The sequence below is a fragment of the Syngnathus acus genome, chromosome 10, assembly GCF_901709675.1.
Source record: "Syngnathus acus chromosome 10, fSynAcu1.2, whole genome shotgun sequence".
Taxonomy (NCBI): Eukaryota; Metazoa; Chordata; class Actinopteri; order Syngnathiformes; family Syngnathidae; genus Syngnathus; species Syngnathus acus.
The window spans coordinates 10956513-10980072 of NC_051095.1; the positions used below are offsets into that span (position 1 = coordinate 10956513).

At 41.9% G+C, this 23560-nt stretch overlaps 1 protein-coding gene across 1 annotated transcript in view; it reads right to left on the reverse strand.

Moving 5' to 3' along the window:
* Positions 1-1617: 1617 nt before the first annotated feature.
* nexmifb (neurite extension and migration factor b) overlaps positions 1618-23560 on the reverse strand; it is a 57173-nt gene continuing 35230 nt past the window's right edge. The window contains 4 exon segments of the mRNA XM_037261225.1: positions 1618-4258; positions 4806-4821; positions 4824-9008; positions 14203-14321. Coding sequence (XP_037117120.1) covers positions 4087-4258; positions 4806-4821; positions 4824-9008; positions 14203-14275 — 4446 coding nt within the window. The 5' untranslated portion in view covers positions 14276-14321 and the 3' untranslated portion in view covers positions 1618-4086.

Consider the following 23560-nt stretch of genomic DNA (forward strand, 5'->3'; position numbering starts at 1 on the left):
TACTCGGAGTGCATTTGCAACCAACATATCACAGCTCACAATCTGGCTATAGGGCGTCCCTGCTAACACCAATCCAATATTAGTGTGGATGGAAGGAAAACCAGAACAGTGCAAACAACTTGGTGTAGCAATGGTATAGCTCACTGAGAAATGCTGTTGATTATTTTAGTGCACAGGTGTCAAACTCAAGGCCCGGGGGCCAGATACGGCCTGCCACATCATTTCATCTGGCCCGCGAAGACAAATTGTGCATCAAATTCGTGTGTCATTACTAGAATTGCAAATTGTCTTCACTTTTAATATCTTTTTTTTTTAAATATTTGACCAGTTTTTACTCGTCTGATTTGAAAACGAGTTGTCAGTTTGTTTTGTAGTTTTTACTGTATATAATATGAGGTGTTCATACATTTATTTGGGTTGACAGTCATAATGGCCCTCCGAAAGAAGCTATGACTACAATGCGGCCCATGAAAAAAATGAGTTTGACGGCCCTGTTTTAGTGCATAAAATTCGAGTCATTAAAACTGTTACAGAAGCACATCTGTTGTCTACATCCTTCTTTTCCTATAAACAGAAAAAGGCATATGATTGCTGGAACACCTTTCTTGACAGAAAAGATCAGAACAACACATAAGTGGCATTTTGTGTCAGAATTTTCACCAATTGTTTTATTTAATTTAGACTATACTGATGTCTTGAGATACCAGTGATCCGACTTCCAAATTTCTACGACCAATATACAGTATGTATTGTTACTAAGTTTGACATTTGACTTTAACATGTTCTTGGTTGTTGCACTCAACTAATTATGTTAACTATTGTATATTTATTCTACATCTGTTTAACTTCCTATTGCACACAAATGTAATTATCTTACAAGGTGTTATGATATGCCACCTTAATAGAGCTGCTCATACAGTTAAGAAATAATTTAATCCAGCACTCAATGCACACAATGATTTTGTTGACTGGGAAAAACATACTCTGGAGAAAAAACAGACAACCACTGACAATATCTCACTGAAGTTATATACCTGATCCATTACATGACATATTTTATTTTATAATTGGCTTGCTCGCTTAACTGTTACGTGCGACTAGGGAACAAACACAATATTAATATTGCCTGACAATTTCAGAGGCATACATCACAAGGTGTGTTTATAGTCTCAGACAGTAGCTCCAGCTCCAATTAAGCATGCCAGAATGAGTTGCAGTGTGGACCACAGTGCCCAGCTCGGAGTTATGGATGAGCAATCACTCGAGCTATGCCTGACCCTGAGTGCTAATTAGTTCTGACATTAAAATAACATGATTCAAGGCTGGAGCCAGAGAAATTAAAATTCCTTTCGCCAAAGAATCTTACAATATTGCCAAGGTCTAATTGAGATGAATGGTGCGACTGTATCTATCTATCTATCTATCTATCTATCTATCTATCTATCTATCTATCTATCTATCTATCTATCTATCTATCTATCTATCTATCTATCCAATCCATCCATCCATCCATCCATCCATCCATCCATCCATCCATCCATCCATCCATCCATCCAGTAAATAACACTGATTATACTGAAAACAGTGAAATAACACAACCCGATTCTCTTCAGAAAGCAGCATTCAAAATCTTATTTTAATTTGTATATTTACTCCATAAACATTATTACAAAACTCAGCAAGTTACCAATATTACATTATCACCATACAGGCTTGATCACAAATATTTAAAACCTTTGCAACAGTTACAACAAACAAACAAACAAAAAAGAAAAAAGAAAAAAAAAAGAAAATAATACTCAAATAATTTACATGAAAATCTATAAAACAGCAAATTGTTCACAAATTATATATTTTTTTTCTCCAAAGTTTTCTTTTTTTTCTTTGCTTATTTGTGTTTTACACAGTAACACAACACTCACACAACAAGATCATGGTCTTATTACAAAAACTCCCAACAAAATGTAAATATTTGTAGTTTTTTGTTGATACTTTCATATTTTGGTTTTTAAAACCAGAAACTTGTCATTGTATATCCTTTCCACTGCCCATCGAGGCGCATAAAAGGTTACTCACACACACAAATACTTCACAGCACTTTCTAAGAAAAATATACACTTACAAAATATGTTACAAATTGGCACACAAAAAATATACAAGATTTTGTTGTGTCAAGAGTTCATTAAGATTCCTTCTGGTAACAACTCTAGACAGTATATATAAAGCTTGGCAATATTTTAATGAAAAGAGCAAAAGTAATTCCAATCAATGTCAAAGAATCATGAAGTGAATACATCAAACATAACATTTTAATATACATTCATAAGGAGGATTAGGAACCTAATCTAGTTTGCATTTCTTTTTTTGTTAACTCTGGGAAAAGAAACAAAACAAAATGTCAGCTTTCTTAGCACCATTAAAATGAGGCAGCTCAACAGTGGCACATTTTGAAAACAAACGGAAAAAAAATCAAAACTTAGATAAGTACATTCAATTTGACAATAGGCAGAAATGAGAGAAGGCAGACTAAATGGGTTTTGTAACCCGTGCGGAGCTTCCCATCAGCAGCTCGTCTTGGTCCTAACCCTGATATTCTGGAGGAAAAGCAGGATCATGGCAAAGGGAAAAACAAAAACATTAAAGCAATAAAGTTTGATTTTTGATCTTATTACTATCATCCTTGTGCCACAATGTCCTTTGTGACAAGGCCCGTTTCTAAGTTAAGCTTGCATGTCTGCACTCATCGCCTTTTAATAGAATGTCCAAAAAATAACACAGGCCTTTGTCTGGTGTATACACGTATCTGTAAAAGAAGCTGCACCTTCCTTAAGTATATATAAAATGTGGCAGCCATTTGTAACACATTGATTGTATTTAAGGTTGAATCCTGGAAGCTAAATCGCAAATGAATAGCGGTCGATTAAAAAAAATGGTACCGGATAGAGCATTTTTACCTTTTTTTTTTTTTTTTTAAATTATGCACTACTATGGTATTGATTTTCTGCCAAAACCTGACCAAAAACTGCGATAAGTAAACAATGATATTCCATGAAAAAAAGAAAACAAAAAGTGAATATGCCAATGGTGCAAAATAATACACGAATTTAAAAATAAAACTCCACAAGAATGTGCAGAAAATGATATTGACGTCATCATTTTGGATTTATTCAAAGCAAACCTTTGACATGGAATCCACGAAAAGATGCTTTTCTTCATTTACAAGATCGCTGATTCCATTTGTACCAAAAACTGCTTTCACATTCACATGAAATCTTAACTGCAAAGGATGCCGCCCGGGCCCGACTGCCATTTGGGACCGACACGTGCATCCAAATGTGTGTGTCATAAACTGCCTTGAATCTTCCGTCCAAAAGAGCTATTCAGTGAGACTCAGCCCCAACTGACAAATCATTTCCTTGCTTAGCCTCAAACATCCTAACGACAATCTCCTTGGTTCACAGAAAGCTTGTTTGAATGCATCTTCCTCTCATCCTCTTCAGTGGCCTTCAGAGAAGATTTCCCCTTTTGTTTCTCTCGCTTGTTGCTTTTCAGTGCGATGTTGAGGTAAATTGAATTTGGCAAACAAAGTGGTGATGGTGGTGGTGGTGTTGGGGTAAGAAGAGTGTTTCTGATTTGGTTTAGTGAGTGGTGGTGTACCACTGCCAGCTGTTGGTGCCTTTCATCAGACGAGAGAGGAGAGACAGAGAGAGAGTGAGAGACAGAGAGAGAGAGTGAGAGACAGAGAGAGAGAGACAGAGTCCCAAACAAAGAATTCTTGTCGTGGTAAGTGTCTGTAAGGAGCCAATATTCCGGTAGATAGAAAATAGGAACAGCCAATATTCACACATATATAAGAGGTCATTTACACAGCATTGTTACTTTTGGCACATTGATTTTAAGGTATAATTATCTCCGTGTTTTTTTCTTTTTTTTTTTGTTGCAAATATTGCATGTCCCTGTACAGCAACAATGACAAAAATACTCTGAGGGTGAAGCTTTTATGACTTTGCAAGGCGTAAAAATGTAAATGTAGATAACCAGTTCCTCAAGGCTCCAGAAGAAAAAGAAGTGCTTGACAAAAGAAAATCATTCCGGCCTCGAGGGGAAAAAAGACGTCTGATATGTCATCAATACAAAATGGTCCCATCTTGTGTTTTCAAGATGCCTTGGGATTAAATAGGGCTCATTAATTGAAGGTTTCCCTCTTGAAATGAGCCAGGCAGTGTATGAAGGACGGCAACAACAGGACATCCACATTCTGCATACAAAAACAAATGAGGAGGAGGGGTGCGTAGATGTCACTCAATGCATTTATGTATACAGCTACATCTTCAGAGGGAAAGGGTATAAATACATACTTCGGGGGAGCATGTTGTTGCTGAGAAAATACAAAAAGAAAGCTCCTCAAAAAGCTTACCCAACAATTTTTCAAGGGTTATTCTCTTTTTTTTTTTTCCCCAGACAAAAATAAGAAAGAAAAAAAACAAAAAAAACCAACAACTATAAGAAGAACAAACAAAGCAGAAACAACAAAAGCGAGGAAAATGCAGCCATGGTCGTTTTAAATCTCAATCAAGCTCGACACAATCACTCAATAGGTAGTTTGCAACGTACAAGAAGTTTTTCATGCAGATATTAATTTCCTTTTGGGGGAATAAAGGAAGTGAGAGAAATCAAGGGGGAACTTAGTTCTCATGCAGCTCTGGCATAGCGTCAGTGTAGGTATGCTTGTGAGGGAGGGCTCAGGTATCGTGGGGGGGAAAGAGAAAAGGGGGGTGCAACAGCAGCTGATAACGAAATATTACCTCAGTTTCTCAAAGAGCTCATCAGTGCTATGTCCTTATTTGGGTCTCTCTCCGCTCGCTTCCCCTTCAGCGTTTCAACGCGAGGAAACTTTGCACTGGTCTTGTGACGGTACAACTTTTTGTGCGCAGGCCCGGGGTTGATAAAGTTGGGTTTGTCAAACATGTCACAACCCAGAGCCAGTTGAGGGAATAAGGGATGAGTGGGGTTGAATTTGGCCTGGTTCTTCCCTCCTTTCCCCCCTGCCTTCCTGCCTCTCCCGGCCCCTGTTAGCGCGGCACCCTTTTTCTTCAGATCGGACTCAGTGCCTGCCAAGATTTTAAGGGTCTTTAGGTTGAGGCTATTGGCCTCAAAGGGTGCATCAGCCTCAGACATGGGATTCCACAGCGGCTCAATGGAGGCCATCATGAATCTCTGGACCTCAGCCATGCCAGAGACGATGTTGGACAGGATATTGGAGGGCTCCTCAAACTCTCTCTGGTCGTCTGCGACGAGACTGTTGCCCTCTGACCACCCGGTGCCAGACCAGTCCCCGCCGCTTGTGCTGTCAGTCAGACCTGCGCCGCACCCATCCGCCTGGTTCTTGGCCGCCTTCCCCTCTAACATGGCCTTTATCTTTTTGGTTGAACGGGAATTCTGCTTGGGGGTCTTCACCTTTTCCGACTTGGGGGTTCTGGGGGCCCGAACTTTCTTTGGGCTCTGTCCCGCAGCTGCCTGTTTGTAATTGCCTTTCCGCTTTGACTTGATGTTTTTGGCCCCTGACATTTTATCAGTCTGTTCATTAAATTCTGTCGCCCCCGGTTCCCCTTTTTTATCTAAACATAAGACATCCTGGCTATTAAAATTGTGCAGTGGAAACTGACTGTCCTCCACTGTGTAGGCATTTCCCGTGTGCTCCTGTTGCTGCATAATGTCACAGTTCCACTTGACGTCCCTGTTGCGCTCCGTGGACGTATCGTTCACATCCTGATACTTTCCGACATTCCCTGGTATCTTCATCTCACGTCCCGCAACCTGCGGCGAGAGGTTGGGCGTCTCCGGCGGGGAAAGCTCTGACAATGACGAGTGTCTAAATTTGTCAGGGGTAAAGTTGGAGATGTCCAGCAGGTCTGAGGACTCCCTGAGTGGCGTGAGGGCATCCATACTCTGCTGAATCACCATTTTAGGACTGCAGTGAGCTAAGAAACTGTCTCGGCCCTCTTCCTCACCCTCTCGCTCGCACGATTTGAGGCTTAGTGAACTGTAATTGCTCGAGGAAGCGGATAGGGAACCTACCGAGTCGTAGCTGATGAGTCTTCCGTTGTCAGTGCACAGAGACCCTCTCTGGTATTGCACCTGGCCCTCTACACAGGTTGACTGACATACTTGCAGATCTGACCCAGGCTGGAGTCCAGGCTCAGTCAGGTAATTCTTCTCGTAAAGTACCCGCTCGCCCTCGGGGCTCACTTGGCTGTAGTTAGAAACGGGCAGGCTCTCACTTACGGGTATGGCCGGTGGGAAGCTGTTGGGTAGGATAGGGGTCTCAGGGGTGTCAGGTCCAAAGTTTTGGTTAGGGTTGGCGCAGAGCTGTGGATGCCACATTTGGGGGAAACTGGGGCAATTCTGGGGCGATTGTTGGAGCTCCGATTCCGAAGGAGGGGAGAGTACACAGCTTTGAGCGAGTTGAAGAGAGCAAAATTGCTTCTCCTCTAGGGAAAGGCCCACGGGATACTGTTGCCTAGAGGGCTGTTGAGGGAAATATGGGATAGATGTCCCTCCAGAGGAGTCTGTGGCATCTAGCAGGGTCTGTAGGTAGCCCCCTGGGATGACAGGAACCCCAGTTTCCACCTCCTCTGAGGGCGAGGCTTTGCTCGCAGGACAGGAGGATGAAACAAATGGAAACTTCACCTTATCGGTGTCACTTGCGATCGCATTGTCAGAGAAATCCGGTTTGCCTGTGGTTGAGCTAATGCTTGCGTCTGTTGCCCCAACAGCAAGTTCCTCAGTGTTTGCTGCAGGGGCGTCCGTTTCATTTGTCACGCTCTTCCTATCTTCTCCTTCTGCCGCTTTCATTTTCAGGCTTCTCAGCCTGGCTTCGCTTTTGAATTTTCTTATCCGGACTATTTTATTCCTTCCCAACCTCCTCCCCTCTCTCTCCTCCCTCTCCTGCGAGCGACTCTTGATTACAACTGGGTCAGAGATGGAGTTTAAGTCTAATGTGACTGGTATGTCGGGAGCTGCTGCTATTCCCCCCAACATAAGGGTGCCCTCCTCTTTCGTGATGCCCCCTTGGGCCTGATCAGAGGGCAGAGAACCGTGCACAATGACCGATCGCTCCACGGTGTGAATCCTCTGAACCTTTAATCTGTTTGCAATCTTGTATTTTCTTTTAAGATGACTGGAATTAAAAGGACGATGGTGGCGTCCGTTGAGATGAAAACCACGTTGCTGTCTATCTCTGGCGACCAGCTTGAGCCGCTCCTGTCTCTCTCGTTGCTTTGCCTGCCAGTAATCTTTCAGTGGAGCCAGAGTTTGGTATTTGCTTATTGTGTCGGCGTTTAAGCTCACGCTACCATCCGCGGGGTTTAGTTTGCCCAGTTTCACCGACATGAGCCTCTCTCCTTTAAACCTGTTGATGATGATGTACTTGATGACCACGGGCGGCTCTTTACGACACGATTTCCTCCGTTTTTTGGGACACCAGTCTACGTCTTCCTCTTCTTTCTGACCAGGCGGTGGTTTCTCTTTTTTCTCTGCATTCTTCTCACTCTCAAGTGAATCAACGTCATATAAGTAATCATCACTGTATCGAACCTTTCTTTTGGAACGCAAACCATAATTGAGTGGATTTGAGGGACTGAGGAATCTTTTGGAGTGACCCTTCTTAAATTTGCCCTCCTGCACGGTGTCTGAGGAGGAGCCAGTGCAGGAGCTGTCGTCGCTGAATTCCCCCGATTCCTCTGTAGAATTAAAGTCTATTACGTAGCTCACTTTAGGAGTTGACATGGGTGAGCCTTGGGAGCCGTCAAGAGGGCTCTGGCCGCTGCAGTCTCCTGGGTTTTCCTCCTGTTCTGGTTGCAAAACGAGCTCATCGGATTTGGGCTGCAGCTCATCAGCACTCCTCCTCAAGACTCCTACTCCTTCTTCTTTCTTGGCACAGTTGGCCAGGACACTAGGGAAAAAATTAAACTGTGTCTCCTCCTGGAGCACATTCGTTTTTTCCCTCATGTTGTCCTGAAACGACTCGTAACGAATCTTTAGTGAACAGACGTCACTGCTTAACGTAGAGTCGTCATCTTCGTCATCAAATAAATTGTCAACATCTTCCTCGGAGAAGAGGTTGACTGACAGCTCGTTCTTAGAACATAGATCCAGCAGCTCCATCTTACTCTCGCTGATGAAGGATTCAAAGTAACCCCAGTCCTGGCTGGCGTTAGCCAACAGTACCTCCTCCCCACTGACTTTGTCCAGTAACAGTCCTTCATATAAGTTCTTGGTTGTCGCATCGTCCTGGGGGTCGTCACAGTCATTTGCATCAGCTTTGTTTCCTTCCACCCGCTTGCCTTCATCAGAGGCTTTCGGCAGGGGAAAATTAAGTAGCTGATCAGAGAGGAGCTGTTCTCCGTAGTGACTCACTGTCTCCCCCGCATGGCTCAGGCACTGGATGCTGATGTTGTTGATGTCAGAGAAATCCTCCCGGTTCACGTCCCCTATCCGTACACTTAGTCCAGTTTCTGAATTAGGGCTCGTGCTAGGCTCGTGTGGTGGGTGCTGCTCGGAGGTGGCGTCACAGTTCTCAATGAAGCAACCGAGGCAGGTGGGGCCCGGCTGAAGGAGACACTCCTCTGTCAGGGTAGATACGTTGTCAGGCTCCATCATTGTCAGTGACAGAGAGGTGGCAGCAGGTAACCGGATGCTCTTCTGGGTATCTCTCATCGGGCCCCAGGAGCTAACAGCTGGGTTAGGAAGCGAGGCGGCACTCGGGGTGTGTTGAAAGTGAGGGATGAGGCTCGGAACCTCATGGGAGGGAGGGCATGGAGCTGCTGTCAGACCCAAAGAGGGGTCAGTGCCAAGGGGGAGAGGGAAGGAGAGCGTCGGTGACGTGAGCGTGGGTCTCTGGTGTGCTGGGCAGAGCCGCTGTGATGACTCCACTGCAGGAGGAGGTGGGGGTGGGAGAGCAGCATCAAGTCTGCTTAGACTCAGGTCACCACTCTGCTCACATACCCCTGCTGGGAAAAAGAAAATATATTTAAGTTGCTTGACCAGTTAGTACTCAAAAGGAAAAATTGGATTTTTTTTCCTGTGGCCTTGAAACAATTATATATTATTTATATAATTAACAACCAGAGTGCGGAATTTTAAAACAAACATGACAGCGTGAATTAAACCACAACCGATATTACAATGCTGGCTTATGCAAAATGTGAATATTTTTGTCAGTGAAATGTTATGAAAGCAATACAACTGCAACTATTTTGGAATCATGGCAAAAATTCAGAAGACTTTGCCTGTCGGTGGACTGCTTTTCATTGTGTGTTTTTATTTTGTGGCTGGTCTTGCGGTGCATTCTTACATCCATTCATCAATACAGTTCCAGGTGTGTGTGGTTGGATTTGTGTATTTATGTGTACGATGGACTCAGCAAACACACATCGTTAGTTAGTAAAGCAAAGGAGTCCTTAAGCGCACAGGGAGCAAGTTCAGTGTGACGGTGTATATAAAGTGTCTGAAAAACACCTACAATTACAAACATGTCAGTTACAAAATTCATAGTTTTATTTTTGGGGTGTTTGGGACATTGTTTAGTTGAAAACTGATGGGGAACAATCAAAACACACAGAAGCACGCTTGTGGCAGCAGGCAGATAAATGTGTTTGCGCTGCATAATTAGATCACAGCAGTGGAGGCAGGTACGTCCACTTGGGACATGGCAAGCCCATATGCTGGAAATTGTCGAAGTAAAATGATCCACACCTGCCTCTGTTTGCAATCCCTATGCTGAGGCACCACACTTATTTCTATTGGAAAATTAAAATTCCAATCAAAAAGAAAAAAATCATGCATTCATAGAGGTTGACTAGTAATGTCACCCGTCTTTGAATAGATGTGCCAAATCATTATTGATGTAATGGTAAATGCTTCAGGGGAAGAGCGCTGAACAAACAGTATTCACCATGGGTGTGCTGCTGTTGGGCACATCTTTGAATATGCATATAATCTGAGAGTGATTCAGCAAGGTAATGAAATTTGCAAGAGCGCGTCTCATGGGCTTCCGTCCCGCACAAATGTTGCAACAAGCCCGCTGGTCATGAAAAGCATATGTGTATGCTACGTCATTAAACCATGCTAATCCCCTGAGAAATATGCATCCTCTTGCTTCCTTTCATCGTCAGAAAAGTGCAATATCAGCAACTTGTCAGCTTGCAAGAACATCACAGCAATTATGATACGTTTTCTGTTAAATGGTGCCAAACATTTCTTTCATTTGCAGAAAACTCAGAAATATTAGGGCAGTAAACAATAAGTCAATTAAGGGATTATTGAGACTATTAGGATAGTATAGAACTTACTTTTAATTAACTGAGTTAAATTAAACAAAAATGGACCACTTTACACACACTCGCACGCAGAAAAATATACATATTGTTGGTGCTCCTGTTTCTCATCCTTCATTTTTGCTATTCGTGTTTGTGGCTGAAAATCACTTCCGTTGGCGCTTATTCCATGAGTGCTTCAAAGTTATTGTCAGTCCGCAAATTGCGATGTGAAACCGCTATTTTGAGCCTTGCAAATACGCTCTGCCTGCTGTCTGAAGTATCTAAAATTGTATAAAACAGTGAGTGGTGCTGCATCAGGCCTTCCCTGCTCTATCAAAAGCATTGACCTACATTTACAACCTAAATTCTGTTTTGAATTTGTTTATGTCTAATAGTCTAGTCTCCTCATTTCATAGAATTTCTCTCGACAGCACTGTTACATATTCTGTCTAAATCAAATTTCAGCCTATGTGCAGCCTTTTCTATCTAATCTGCCAAAGGCCATCAAAGTCAGTCTTGCAGGCCGTTGTAACTTGAACGAACGCTTTTGCCTCAGTAGGCCAGTTATCCCACAATAAAACAGCTCCCTGCCATTTTCAGATTAGTTACTCAGACCAAGCCAAATTAGATTTAGCAAAACATCGTCTGTCACAGTATGTACACATTAATACATTCAATAATCAGCTTCTCCTGTATTTAATTTCATTACTTTTCAAATATTTTTGTCACGTTATTGTTGAATTATTCTGACTGCAAGTAAAATTGTTACAAAAAAAACGACAGCAGTAGTATTCAACACGACTCAGTCAGGACGTGGGAATCCTACAATACCAACCGGTCTTTTCAATTTGCCAACACACATTAAATGCATATTCAAAATTTATTTGGACTGGGTTTATATGAGATTAAAAATTCATATCCAGTGTGTGCATGCCTGGAATGTGTGCGCGTGTGCGTGCGTGTGTGACTGAAGCATGTGCGTTATTGGCTTCGGGGGTATAGTGTTATCAAGGGGCCATCTGTCTCCAGCTGGACCATTAGCTCTTCAGCTGTTCAGAATGTGCCACAGATCAGTCAGACAGGTACAAACACACACACACACACACACTCTCGCACACACACGCACACACACACACACAAGCACACACACACACACAAGCACACACACACACAGCAATGACGTTAGCTGACAAATCATGTTTGACATTAAAGGTCAAATGGGGATCGGAAGCCACACAAGCACTTGCTAGCTACAATCTCATGTTCCTTCTACATGTAAGCTGGCAGATGTGAACAAGACAAGCACTACAGCCGCCGTGATTCAGTATGTTTTTCTCACATAGCAAGATGTTCATATATGGAGCCGATCCTGTTATACGTCAAGTTGTGTTTGAATAGGAACCGAGGCTGGATGAGATACAGCTCATGCACTCTGGCGCTGCCACTCGCACCGACCATATGGAGAGACATGGATTGCTGGCAAGCGGCGGTGAACGGTCGGGATCCTCAGCCCTGCCGCGCCTGACCACGCTAGACAGCCTAACCCTCTGCCAACCTGGATGAGACCTGATTAGACTGGGCTCATCTTTCAGCACACACCGGACATACTGCAAGTGAAGGCGCTCATGTCCACATTGTCTCAAAGTCAAACATTCATTCCATCAGACCCATACATTAGATTATAAGACATTTTAACCTAAATTTAATGAGCATAGTCATTACCATGAAATGATCCATGTAAATTTCAAAGATACAATAACTGTTTTGGTTTGTGTGTGCATTTTCTGCACTGTCAATTTAATGTAATTATTTTAATTCTTGACAAACATTGGCTTACGTAAATTCAATGGACTATAATTAGGATTAAATAAGTGATTTATAAATTACATAATATGCCATGCAGCACTAACAGAATACCTACATTAATCATTGACCAAAAGTAAAAGACAGACAAACAAATGAAGCCCTACAGTGATGAAACTTAACTGCCTTGGTGGAAGTAAATCGCTTCAATATCACCAGAGAAGAGTGCGAATGAAAATAGCTGATAGGCTGACTTTTTTTTTTTTTTTTTTAATATAGTTCCCCTCCATGTATGCCATCTTCATCACTTCTCCCTCTCCATGCTGACTTAGTCTCTGTTCTACTCACTATCTGCTTCCTTTGCAAGTCCCGCGCGCCTTATCCTTGTTATATCGAGGCCCTTACATTCACAAAATGCTGATGTAGCTGTTCCCTCAGCTCAGCCACCTGGGGCGTTCACTCATCCAGCTGCTAGGCCAACTACAGAAGCTGTTTGCTACCTATTGCTCCAGATATATGCTGTGTGAATGGTGGGGAGAAATCAATGCAGCCGGTACAGGATGTTCATAATAAGCGGTGAGTAAGTGCAGCATGATTCATGGCGGTCCTTATCCCAGAACCTGTCTTCCCTTCCTGCTTCTATTCCAGCTTTGTCTCCGAAAGAAGTGGCTTTCATCTACGAGTCGACATCATTTCGCACCATGAATGAAACTCTGGGCTAAAAGCCCCTCCAAGACTCAATCACATGGAGCTGACTATTGACATGCTACTCCATGCAGCTCAATCACAGGTCGCAAAGACACGAGCGGTTTTTCATCTTTAATTAATATTTTAAACTGTGACCCGCTTAACCTCAGGAGGGTTGCGGGTGTGCTGGGGCCTATCCCAGCTGATTGGGCAGTAGGCGGGGCAAACCCTGAACCGCTCGCCAGCTAATTGCAGGGCACACAACCATTCACAATCACACCTACGGGAATTAACTACGTTGCCCACCAACTGAGGCTTAGAGCTCTAAAAGAATACATATATTTCTATGAACTTTAATTTTCTTTAATGATAGAACTGATTTTTGTCTTCAGAAATGCAAGTGTTCTTGTTTACACTCAGACATGAAAAATGCAAAGAAACAATGGCATCCACTTTAATATTTCATGTTTGATGGGAATCTAATCTGCAAAACCCGCAAAGGACATTTGAAGCAGACGTGATTGTGTTAGCAATGCACGTCCCTTTGTTGACCAATTAAAGTGTACCTGCTATCGCTGGTCATTAGGGCTGCACAATATTGGAAAAACATGCAATATGGGTGTTGAATATTGCAATATCGATTTAACGTACCAAAACAAAAAAGTGGGATTGAATGATTGATTGTTATCGTAGCTCGATCTAAATATCTCGACATTCAAGATATCTAAAAATCAATGTTTTCTCTGCTCAAAACGGCGCGCATGACTCGTTTTTAAGCTTGTCCTTGAAAGCAGTGCTAAATCAGCCAACCACAAAGCTCATTTCATGTTTGCTCCGACCACCCCCGCACCCCACTGACAGGAAGGCCAGAGCCCAAAATTCAGAACTGCAGTCTCGCTGTGGGGCAGATCTGCTAACAACTATTGGGTTGTGCGTTTAACCTCAGATAGTTATGCGAAGTTGAATTAATTCTCACAAGGTCGATGCTATTCAGAACTGTGGAATCATTGTAAAAAGGCATTGGCGTGGCACAATTAGTTTGCGTTTATTTTTAAAGTCATTTTGAAACCATTAAAGCTTCTTAAGCCCTAATATATTATTGACTAATGAAAGGGAGTGTTTTTGACAATTCTAATAGAAAACAAACGAAAACCAGTAAGGGAGTTTGCATTGTTATGTTATAAAAGTTGTATGAAGGCCACAGTTTGCCTATGGAACCATGTTTACATTCATTCTCATGAGAAAAAAGTTCCGTTTCGACCAGCTTCTCAGAAGTCCTTTGACGTTTCACTGTAAATGGACATTGTAGCAAAAAACTAATTCAGAGGTGGACTAGTTTTTTTTTTTTGCAGAGCACAGTACATAATGTACAAGTCAAGTAATACAATTTCACCTGTGTCCTCCGCCACGTCGGCCTGGAAAGTCTTCACAATGAGTGTGAGACCGCTGTCTGTTAACACGTCCATCAATACGGCTCCACGCTGCACCTATGCATCATTTTGACTGTCCCACCTGTTGCAGAGAGCCAGAGAGAGAGAGAGAGAGAAGTCATCATTAAAGGGTGAATGCAGTTGTGTCTAATGCGTGGTGACATTAACGCTAGTGTACTAGATTTCATTACAGCAAAGATCCATGCGAGGCTTCGACAAGCCCAAAGTTACAGTAATTGAGGGAAAACATGACAGAGACATCAAACAGGCCCTCGGGGTAGCAAACCATCGCTCTTTCTTGTGTGCATCGCAGATTCCAGTCTAAGATTAATTTAAACTTTGCCAAGCAAGAAAGTACACAGCTGAGATCACTATGGAAACTGCGCCAATCTTTCCTATTTAAAGCTTCATTTAACATTTATAGCACAGTTGTTAACCTATGCCAAGCTCACATAGGCAGCTCTGAGCATATTTGTTTATTGTAATTAGCCGACTGTCTCCCTCCTATGCGCCTTGGCGACAAGGAAAACCAAGGCGCCTCAAAGAGGGGAGATTAAAGAGATGTGGCTGAGGCGCTGACAGCACACTGTGAACACCGACTCGTTTACTGTTGCGACTTATGGGGACTGCGCTGGGGCAATGACTGAGTGTCTATGTGGTGCGGGAGAGGCAGTGCACCGGCAAGCAGGCAGGTTGACACAAAGCACTTTTGCGACAAAAACAAAAAGAAAAACGACAGCGGTTGAAGTTTGTCAGCCAAGCCACATCACACTAAAAAAGGGTTGGATGGCACCAAAGGCTCAGTTGACGACGATGGGAATGTTTTTATGTTTCCCCTGTCAGTGTTGTAAAAGTAACATCAGGGCATAGGGGGGGCTTGCAGGGTTGTATTTACCATGTTTTTATGTGTTGCCTTCAATTTATCCAGCCATCTAGCTCCCGTATTCGTATTTATAATCATGTTTAAGGTCAAAGGTGATGAGGCGTCTGTCCCTTCTGATCACGGAAAGAGGCATATGTATGTATTAAATAAACATTTTTCGATTTTTCTTTTTCATTACAACAGCTCTTTTTGCGTCAAGCAATGAAAATGGCCTTTATTTTCGCCTTTGTAAATATTGTATATGGGGTTCATTTGAACTGTATTTAAGTACTGTGCTATTGTATGTCCGAAGGAATGTCACAGTCATTTGACAATTGTATCTTACGTTATTACACAACACTTACTGACCTTTTTTTTTTTACTTTTTATCTTGCACTCGACAAATAGTCCACATATTAAAAAATTAAATTGATACTAAAACTAATAAAAACTAAACTACAATAAAGCATTTTTATCGAATTAAAACCAATAAATACCAACAAATGTCATCTAAAAACTCAATAAAACTAACTCAATTAAATAAAAAACGCTGCCGTGAAAAATCCAAAATTATACTAATTCTGGTTTGTAAGTAATTTTAAAGGATTTTAGATACTCTTGAAATACAAAAAAAGTAATGTTTGTAGCCCATGTATACCACTGAAATCATATTCCGTATCAATTTTCAGAATCTTGGTGTTGGCTTATCAGCCAATGGCAATATAACAAGATCGTAGACATGCTGCCCTCTGTTTATTAATCAGAGCAGGCTTAAAAAAAAAATATTACTTGCAATTGATGAAAGACAGTTTCATCTTTACAGACAATATGCTGCCATCTCCACATTGCTTCTCTCGGTTGAGTTCACGGGTAGGTTACATTGTATTGCACTAGCCACATGCTACATTATGTATTTATGAACATGCCGACACAGCTATAGCTCCACATCTGATGATGGAAACATAAGACAGATCAAGCTTAACTTTCCCGTGAAACTCAACTGAACTGTATGCAGAAACGTAACTAATGAGGAATATTAATCTGATGTCAAAAAGATGACAAAGACTCGGTCGGGGGCCAGGAAATTAATATTGATGATTTAGCCTTGTGCTTGTTGTTAGTCTTCCCTTGCACCCCCACTTCTTCTCCCAGCTCCTCTCTGGAGGGCTGGAGAAGCAGGATGACAAATGAGCCAGAGGAGGGGATCTAATAACATGATCTCCTCACGGTGAGAAAAGGGTGTCTGGGAGATTAAGACGGACGGTCAACAATAAGAGAAAGGGAGTGCACGGCTGACTATAAACAGCTCGTCTCTTTCATCCTATTGCTTCCAGATTTCATTAGCTGCCCACCGACTTGAGAGAGCAACCTGAAGGGAACTTCATTTGAAACGGCGCACTCAGTGGCTCAGCGGGTGACTTCAATTCACAGACATCACACGTGTGCATATGTACATTAGGTACTGGGCACACCCAGTCTAGGGGGGTGTAGACAAATGCATTTGCTGCATCAACTAGGAGAAACTCAGCCTATTAAACAATTGACCGCAATGGACACAAGTGATCATTTTCTGTGGATCAAATCAACACAGTGCAATCCTTCTGTGGTTTACATTTGGTATTGAGGCTTGAAAAATGCTGGTGGTAGTAAATAATCATGATTTTTTTATTTTTTTATTCAAGCACGTCACCCCCACCCCCAAATTTGAGAAATCTGTAGATTTTCTATATGTTTGTATATAAAAAAAAGGCTATTCAAGTACTAAATCCATACTTGGAAAAAAAAAGTTTTTATCCACCACAGTCCCTCCCAATATCAATCGAAATGATTATCTATAATCACTCAGCCACAATATATCGTATATTATTTGAATAGTCTGGAGTTGTTATTGAATTTGCATTTCGCAAGTTAAACAGCTGTTTGACTAGAGCGACCGACATGAGATCAATAGAGCTCCAAATGCAATTGACGGAGCTCATCAAAATACTTTGTTTGATGAAGAAAAATAGTTTCACTGTGTCAATGAATCATGATTTTTACTGGATGCAGCGTTAAAGATACCAGTGTGAATCCAAAGTAAAGTGAGCCAAGTGAGTTGCAAAATCATTCGGCTTTGATTAGGACCACAGATTCAAATTACACACGCAGTCACATTTGGTAGTTTTCCAACGACTGGTGAAAAAATGGAGCTTGCTCATTTAAGAGCAAGAATGAGGGACCAAACCTAAGACAACATTTCAACATATCAAATGGGAAATAACATCAACCGGTGGAAATACAACAAGGACTCTGAAAAAGTGAAGTCACACATTGCCCTATTAAAAATTGGCTGTGGCCACTGAGCAACGTGTCTGCAAAGTGGCGTGGACACCACACACAGCAGGAAGGCTAGTCAGGCCACACAGGTCCTGCCAGACATCAGAGTGTGGATTGGGGATGTGTTGTGAGTGAGGGAGGCCTCTGCATGTCTCCGTGAGCGTGCGCGTGTTTTCATGGCCGCTTGCATGTGCGCTACACAAAGCCCCAAGGCCGAGCATTCAGCACCGGTATACGCTGGCAGAGGCTGCATATGCAATCCCAGGAACAGAAAGAATGAAAGAAAGACAAGGAGATAAAGGCAAAGGCAGAGGTCCTCCCACTGCCATTCGATTCTAATACCGTCAACGTGTTTACTCGTTATTCATGGTTGTCTTGTACTCATCATGCAGGAATTTCCACCACTCACCATCTCCGCCAACTCTATCAAGACGTGACCAGAGGCGAGCTCCACTAATAATGATGGACTAACTGTAATAGAACGAGCATTGACACTGGAGCCATAGGGCTAACAAGGGGAGGATTCCAGCGCCACAAGCTTGCGACAGTCATTTTTCAAAGCATTTTATCACGGGCAGCACCACCATCATAACCTATCATGAAAAAGAAAAAAGAAAAAAGAGGCGTTCACTTTATAGCATTTATGAGATCTGTACTAGCCTATATAGGATGGAGTCAGTGAAATTCAAGTGACTTGACGCAGTCACAAAATGACCACTGTTTGACACTGTGACAATTGACACCATATTGAAAATCAATGTTTGTTTTTTTGGTTTGGTGTGCAATAATTCAGCATTATTAGAAATAATACATTGTCTTTAAGCGGCACTGCATTCTTTGAGTGTGGGGAAACATTAAGTGTATGACTCCTTCCTGCAGTGTTTTTCATGCGGAGCGGAGTCTGTGAATATAAAACAGAAATAGAGCAAAATAGCGGGAAAAAAAGTGGGAGAAGCCAGACGGAACGATTAAGGTTTGACTTGTCCTCCTCCACTTCTTCATCGCATGATGTGTTAATGTGCAAGCTGGATAACAAGATAAGAACATGTTTACGTGCTTTGTATGGAACCTATCTGCAGCACAATCTAATTCTTGCAAGCCTCTTCCTGGTTCACTGCCTGGCTCTCTGACTGGATTACATTTTTTTTTTTTCACGACAAGACGGACGGCTGAAGTAGAGGACTATGTTTAATTGTCAAAAACGGTGAAACAAGATTTCACAGCGGAGATTATGTTTACCGCATGTACAAAGAGTCCAGTGTGCTCGGAAGGAATGAGTCAAGGGCTTAGGATGAGACCACCACCTGAGGAGCCCTCAAAGCACCACAGGGAGCACTGAAGCAAATAGCCAGTACCAAATTGGCAACTCGCCCTTTCAGCACAGGTACTGCACAACGCTTGCATAAGATGCGTCACACGCAACGCATTGTAAGACTTCTGAGCTAGTAGCCACGCTTAGGCGGAAACATGGATCCACTCCAGACACAGAAACTTTTAAACATATGTTGAAGCCAAACACAATGTTCTCGTCAACTTGGACATATCCCCGTTGATGGAAACGCTAGCGAGGGATTAGACTCGGTCAGGAGATTAGTAGTAGTGGCTGCATGTGAAGTTGACTTCCCACTATAAGCCTGCTGGAGACACACTGCACATTTGTAACATGCTTGCTGAGTGTGAAAAGGAAGCAGAGAACATGTGAAGTTCATGCAAAGCCGCCTTCCTATTTGTTCCTCTCTCGCTGTCGCAGTCTTGTTGACACGTAATCGCTGCACTGCGGAGCTCTTACGATCAGTTAAGGCGCATATCGTTCGCAATTTTCAGATATATTTGGAAAGGGAACCTAAATGTATCACGAAAAACGATGATAATAATAAAAGTCTTCATCATTGTGACTTTGTTATACATTTTAGAAAATTGAAGCTTAACATGCAGCAACTTCATCAGCCAATGAATATAGACTTAAAAACAAAATCTACCGTATGTAATACTTGAAAATCTTTGGATGAATGACTAACATAAACAAATGTTCATTATTACTTTTGAAATCGGTGTTACAGTTTGAAAAGAATAACAAAAAAAGTGATTTCCCATCATTATTACTTATTTCTATCGCGAACGTCTGGGTATTATTGTTATATTATTTTTGTATATTATTTTTAAAGTCCCATAACTCATCATGGGGAGTCTTTAAAAAACAACAACTTTTTTTGCCCATTTGCAACCTTCGTGTTGGCTTTACCATAATGCAGTTCCAAAATCTAGCATGAGATAAATATAAACAATATCAATCCAAAGAAATAATAAATCAAGTTATTAATTTTTCGAGGGGACAGAGGAGTAAGACGTAAACGCCGGCATGCTGTATTCTCATCTGACTGGGTTGGTACAACACGGTGCCGAGAATGTCTCCCTCCCGCCTTCTCTGCTGCTTGCTCCTGCGTGGGCAGTAGCTCCGATGAGCATTTTGATTTTGGAACCACCATTTTTTGCTTGCGCCCTTGAGTCAAAAGAGAAAAGCTGTGACTGGCAATGCTGTCTAAACAAAAGCTTGAGGTCCAAGTAAATCTTTAAGGAGAACAACAGCATGACGTTGGTTGGCACTGATACACCAAAAATACATTATTTAAGTCTTTCTCACCCATTTCAAGAGTGTTGTGTCATCTAAAATGCCTGCTCCTGCCTGTTTAGGGCACAACTTCCCCACGCTCCTTATCATCCATCCATCCATCCATCCATCCATCCATCCATCCATCCATCCATCCATCCATCCATCCATCCATCCATCCATCCATCCATCCATCCATATTTAAAGAAATGAAAGAAAAAAAACCTGAAAAAGCAAGAGGCATCACTAAAATGAAAGATACAAATCAATTATATATAATGAATAGAACCAAGTTGATACATTTCATCAAACACCCTCACTTAAAATCTCCGACATGATGGTGGTGATGAAAGAGATGTGGCACCTGCTCGTGATAATCTTTGTCAATCGAAGGCTACTGAAGAATACGGGAAGGATATGCACGCACTCACAGTGGATCAGGATTTGAAAAAAGAAATATTTCTGGGTACATCACAACCTGCGAGACAAATATGGTACCACTTGGCCTTCAGAATGTAAGAAACATTCCGTCAGATAAATAAGATACCAAAATGTGGAAAAAGTGAAACTCTATGAATATTACCCATATGCACTCTATATGCATATTTATGTCTAAAGATTTATTTATATATGCATATATTTACTATTTATTGTATGCATACGTATATGCACATAGATTTGTATGTCTATATACACCATACACACACGCACACACACACGCACGCACGCACGCACGCACGCACGCACACACACACACACACACACACACACACACACACACACACACACACACACACACACACACACACACACACACACACACACACACACACACACACACACACACACACACACACACACACACACACACACACACACACACACACACACACACACACACACACACACACACACACACACACACACACACACACACACACACACACACACACACACACACACACACACACACACACACACACACACACACACACACACACACACACAGACCAGCATAAGACCTTCGAAAAGCAGACAACAAAATAAATAATATATCACTATAAACTATAAATGCTATCCTTTTCACCATGGTTTTGGCCTCAGGCATGTGAATCAAAATAGAACTGTAAAATTCTTTCTTTTAAAAATTTGTCACTGCGCTGTCAGTCAACAAGAGATTCCAACAACAATCAAAAAATAGCAGCGTCTCTTCAAGGGATGGCCAACTGGTTGCCCACACTGAGATTTAAAAAAAAAAAAAAAACTCAAAGCTGTATTCATCTTTTTCTCACCAATGCAAATGCATTGGGTACCAATTATATGCAGATTTTTGCTATTCACGGGTCATGGCGTATTTTATCCATATTTCAAAAGGCATATTTGTCATACATTGTTTCGGTTGCCCTTCATTCAGAAAGGCATTATTGTCGTTATCTGAAAAAAAGAGGTAACCTCCTATTTATGGATATTTGATTATGATTAGATAGAATATATATTTTGGGGGTTTAGTTTCATTATCTGGGGGCGTCACCAAAGAAAAGCGGTAGACTTTCTTGCAGACTGGCAGTGCACTTTCTGCTCTTTAATCTAGCCCTTATCTCCACAGCTCTGTGTCCATTTGGTCCCACTTTGTCTCTCAATGAACAGGCCATTAATAGCCTTTAGCCTGGGTTTCTCCTCAACAGACCTCAGGGCCCCCAATGCCACCCCCTGGCATCTATGTATCTGTTGGGTTACATAAAATGCGCTGTCTGGCCTTTCTGTTTTCCTACAGTGTCATCTCCTCTTGCATCCCGACCCTGAGCGCTTGTTAACCCGCTTGATAGATGATCACGCCATTATTTATCCATGCATGCAGTGTCAACCTCTCACCAGCAGATGTCCTAGGATTCTGTCTTGTTTTGCTGACATTTGTCTCATCAACTAATTATAATTAGTTCCCGTAGCACACTTTTTCTCATGGTCACAGTTAATGGAATTATTACAAAATCTAACAAAATTCCGATCTGTATTATAAGCAATGTTTTTACTCAGATGTTTCATATTTGCGCTTGGCAGTGGTGACCTTAAGTCCATCGCAATGAGAACAGGCTCTATTGTTTTCTATTCTTCTTCTGAATCTTAATGAGCTAGGCAAAATGATCTGCGGCAAAGTTCAACAGAAAACTTTGATTAAAAGTAGCATTTTTAACATTGTGGAGTAAAATCTACAGTTTACACAGATCTGATCTGCTAGGTAGGATTGACAGATATTTGGTATTTAATGCAAAATAAGAGATAAATCATAATTTAGTACTGATCATTACATTACAGCAAACACATTCACTCCAGGAACGCTCTGTGCTGCCAACGTCACTTTCTCACAATATAATGTCTGATTTATTTTCATTTTTCCCCCAATACATTTTAATTCACTTGGTATTTCGTAGAGTTTTAGCGTTTTAAGCTTTATTATTTCCATCCCAAATGCATTTCAATTAACATTCTTTATACAGAAATTGCGGCTAATCATGGATCGGTCCAATCCAGTCCCAATCCTCTGCAAATAGCGGGGGTCGATTGTCCAGTAATTTTGACGTTTAAATGGATTGGATAGATCGGTCCATCTTCTGATCAGATTGGTGATCGGTCAGTTACCCCTTTTTTTTTTTTTTTTTTATGTATGTATAACTAGCTCATCAAATTCCTGCTTGTGTAAAGCCGATTTTGAAGGCAAAGTCTTTGATTCTGCTGCAAGATCTTTTTTTTTTCTTTCCAAAAATGACTTTTTAAACTGCCATTATCTGTTGTTCCTTTTTTTTTGCTGCATAATTCTCAAACACGCTCAGTACTGCAGCACACAGAAGGACACCGAGTGATAAGGAGAGGAGAGAAATAAGCAGAGGGAAGGTCAAAATTGAGCAGAGCGGCAACCGATTACAATGCATCACTCTTAGAGACTGTAAGCGTATGTGTTTGCTACACTGCGTCATTCATACATCCGAACATTAACGTCCAAGAACAAGACTCGGGCCTCAGAATAAGGGTGCTTGTAGGAAGAGGGAGGGTGTGATGAAGTTTAAATGAGGAAGGAGCCCTGCCCTTGAATGGCAGAGGGAAAAATGGCAATAAGGCAGGCAGTAGGCAAGGTGTTAAAAGTTGATTAGGTTGTTAAAGGTCACATAGCCAGGCTTCATCAGTTGTCCCAGTGGAGCACAAGAACCAACTCTGGGGGCCTCCACACCACTGCTAATGAGACAGGAGAAGGCAGTCCTACTAACATATGGATATATCCGGCTCGCGTGTACAGTGATGACATTACAAAAGAACATCTCGCCTTGCCTCAAGTGGATGAAACAAGAGTAGCACAAGAATACGCGGGGATGAAAAAAGGAGGAAGTATCAGTGACATTTTAAATGTTGGTAGCTCAGGCCCAACGCACATTGAGCAAAGCGGCCCAACGCGTCATCAACTCACAGGTACCAGGCAAAAAAAAAAAAAAAAGCATGGTGGATGGAAAAACTGCATTTACAGGAAGACACATTTTGAGGCACT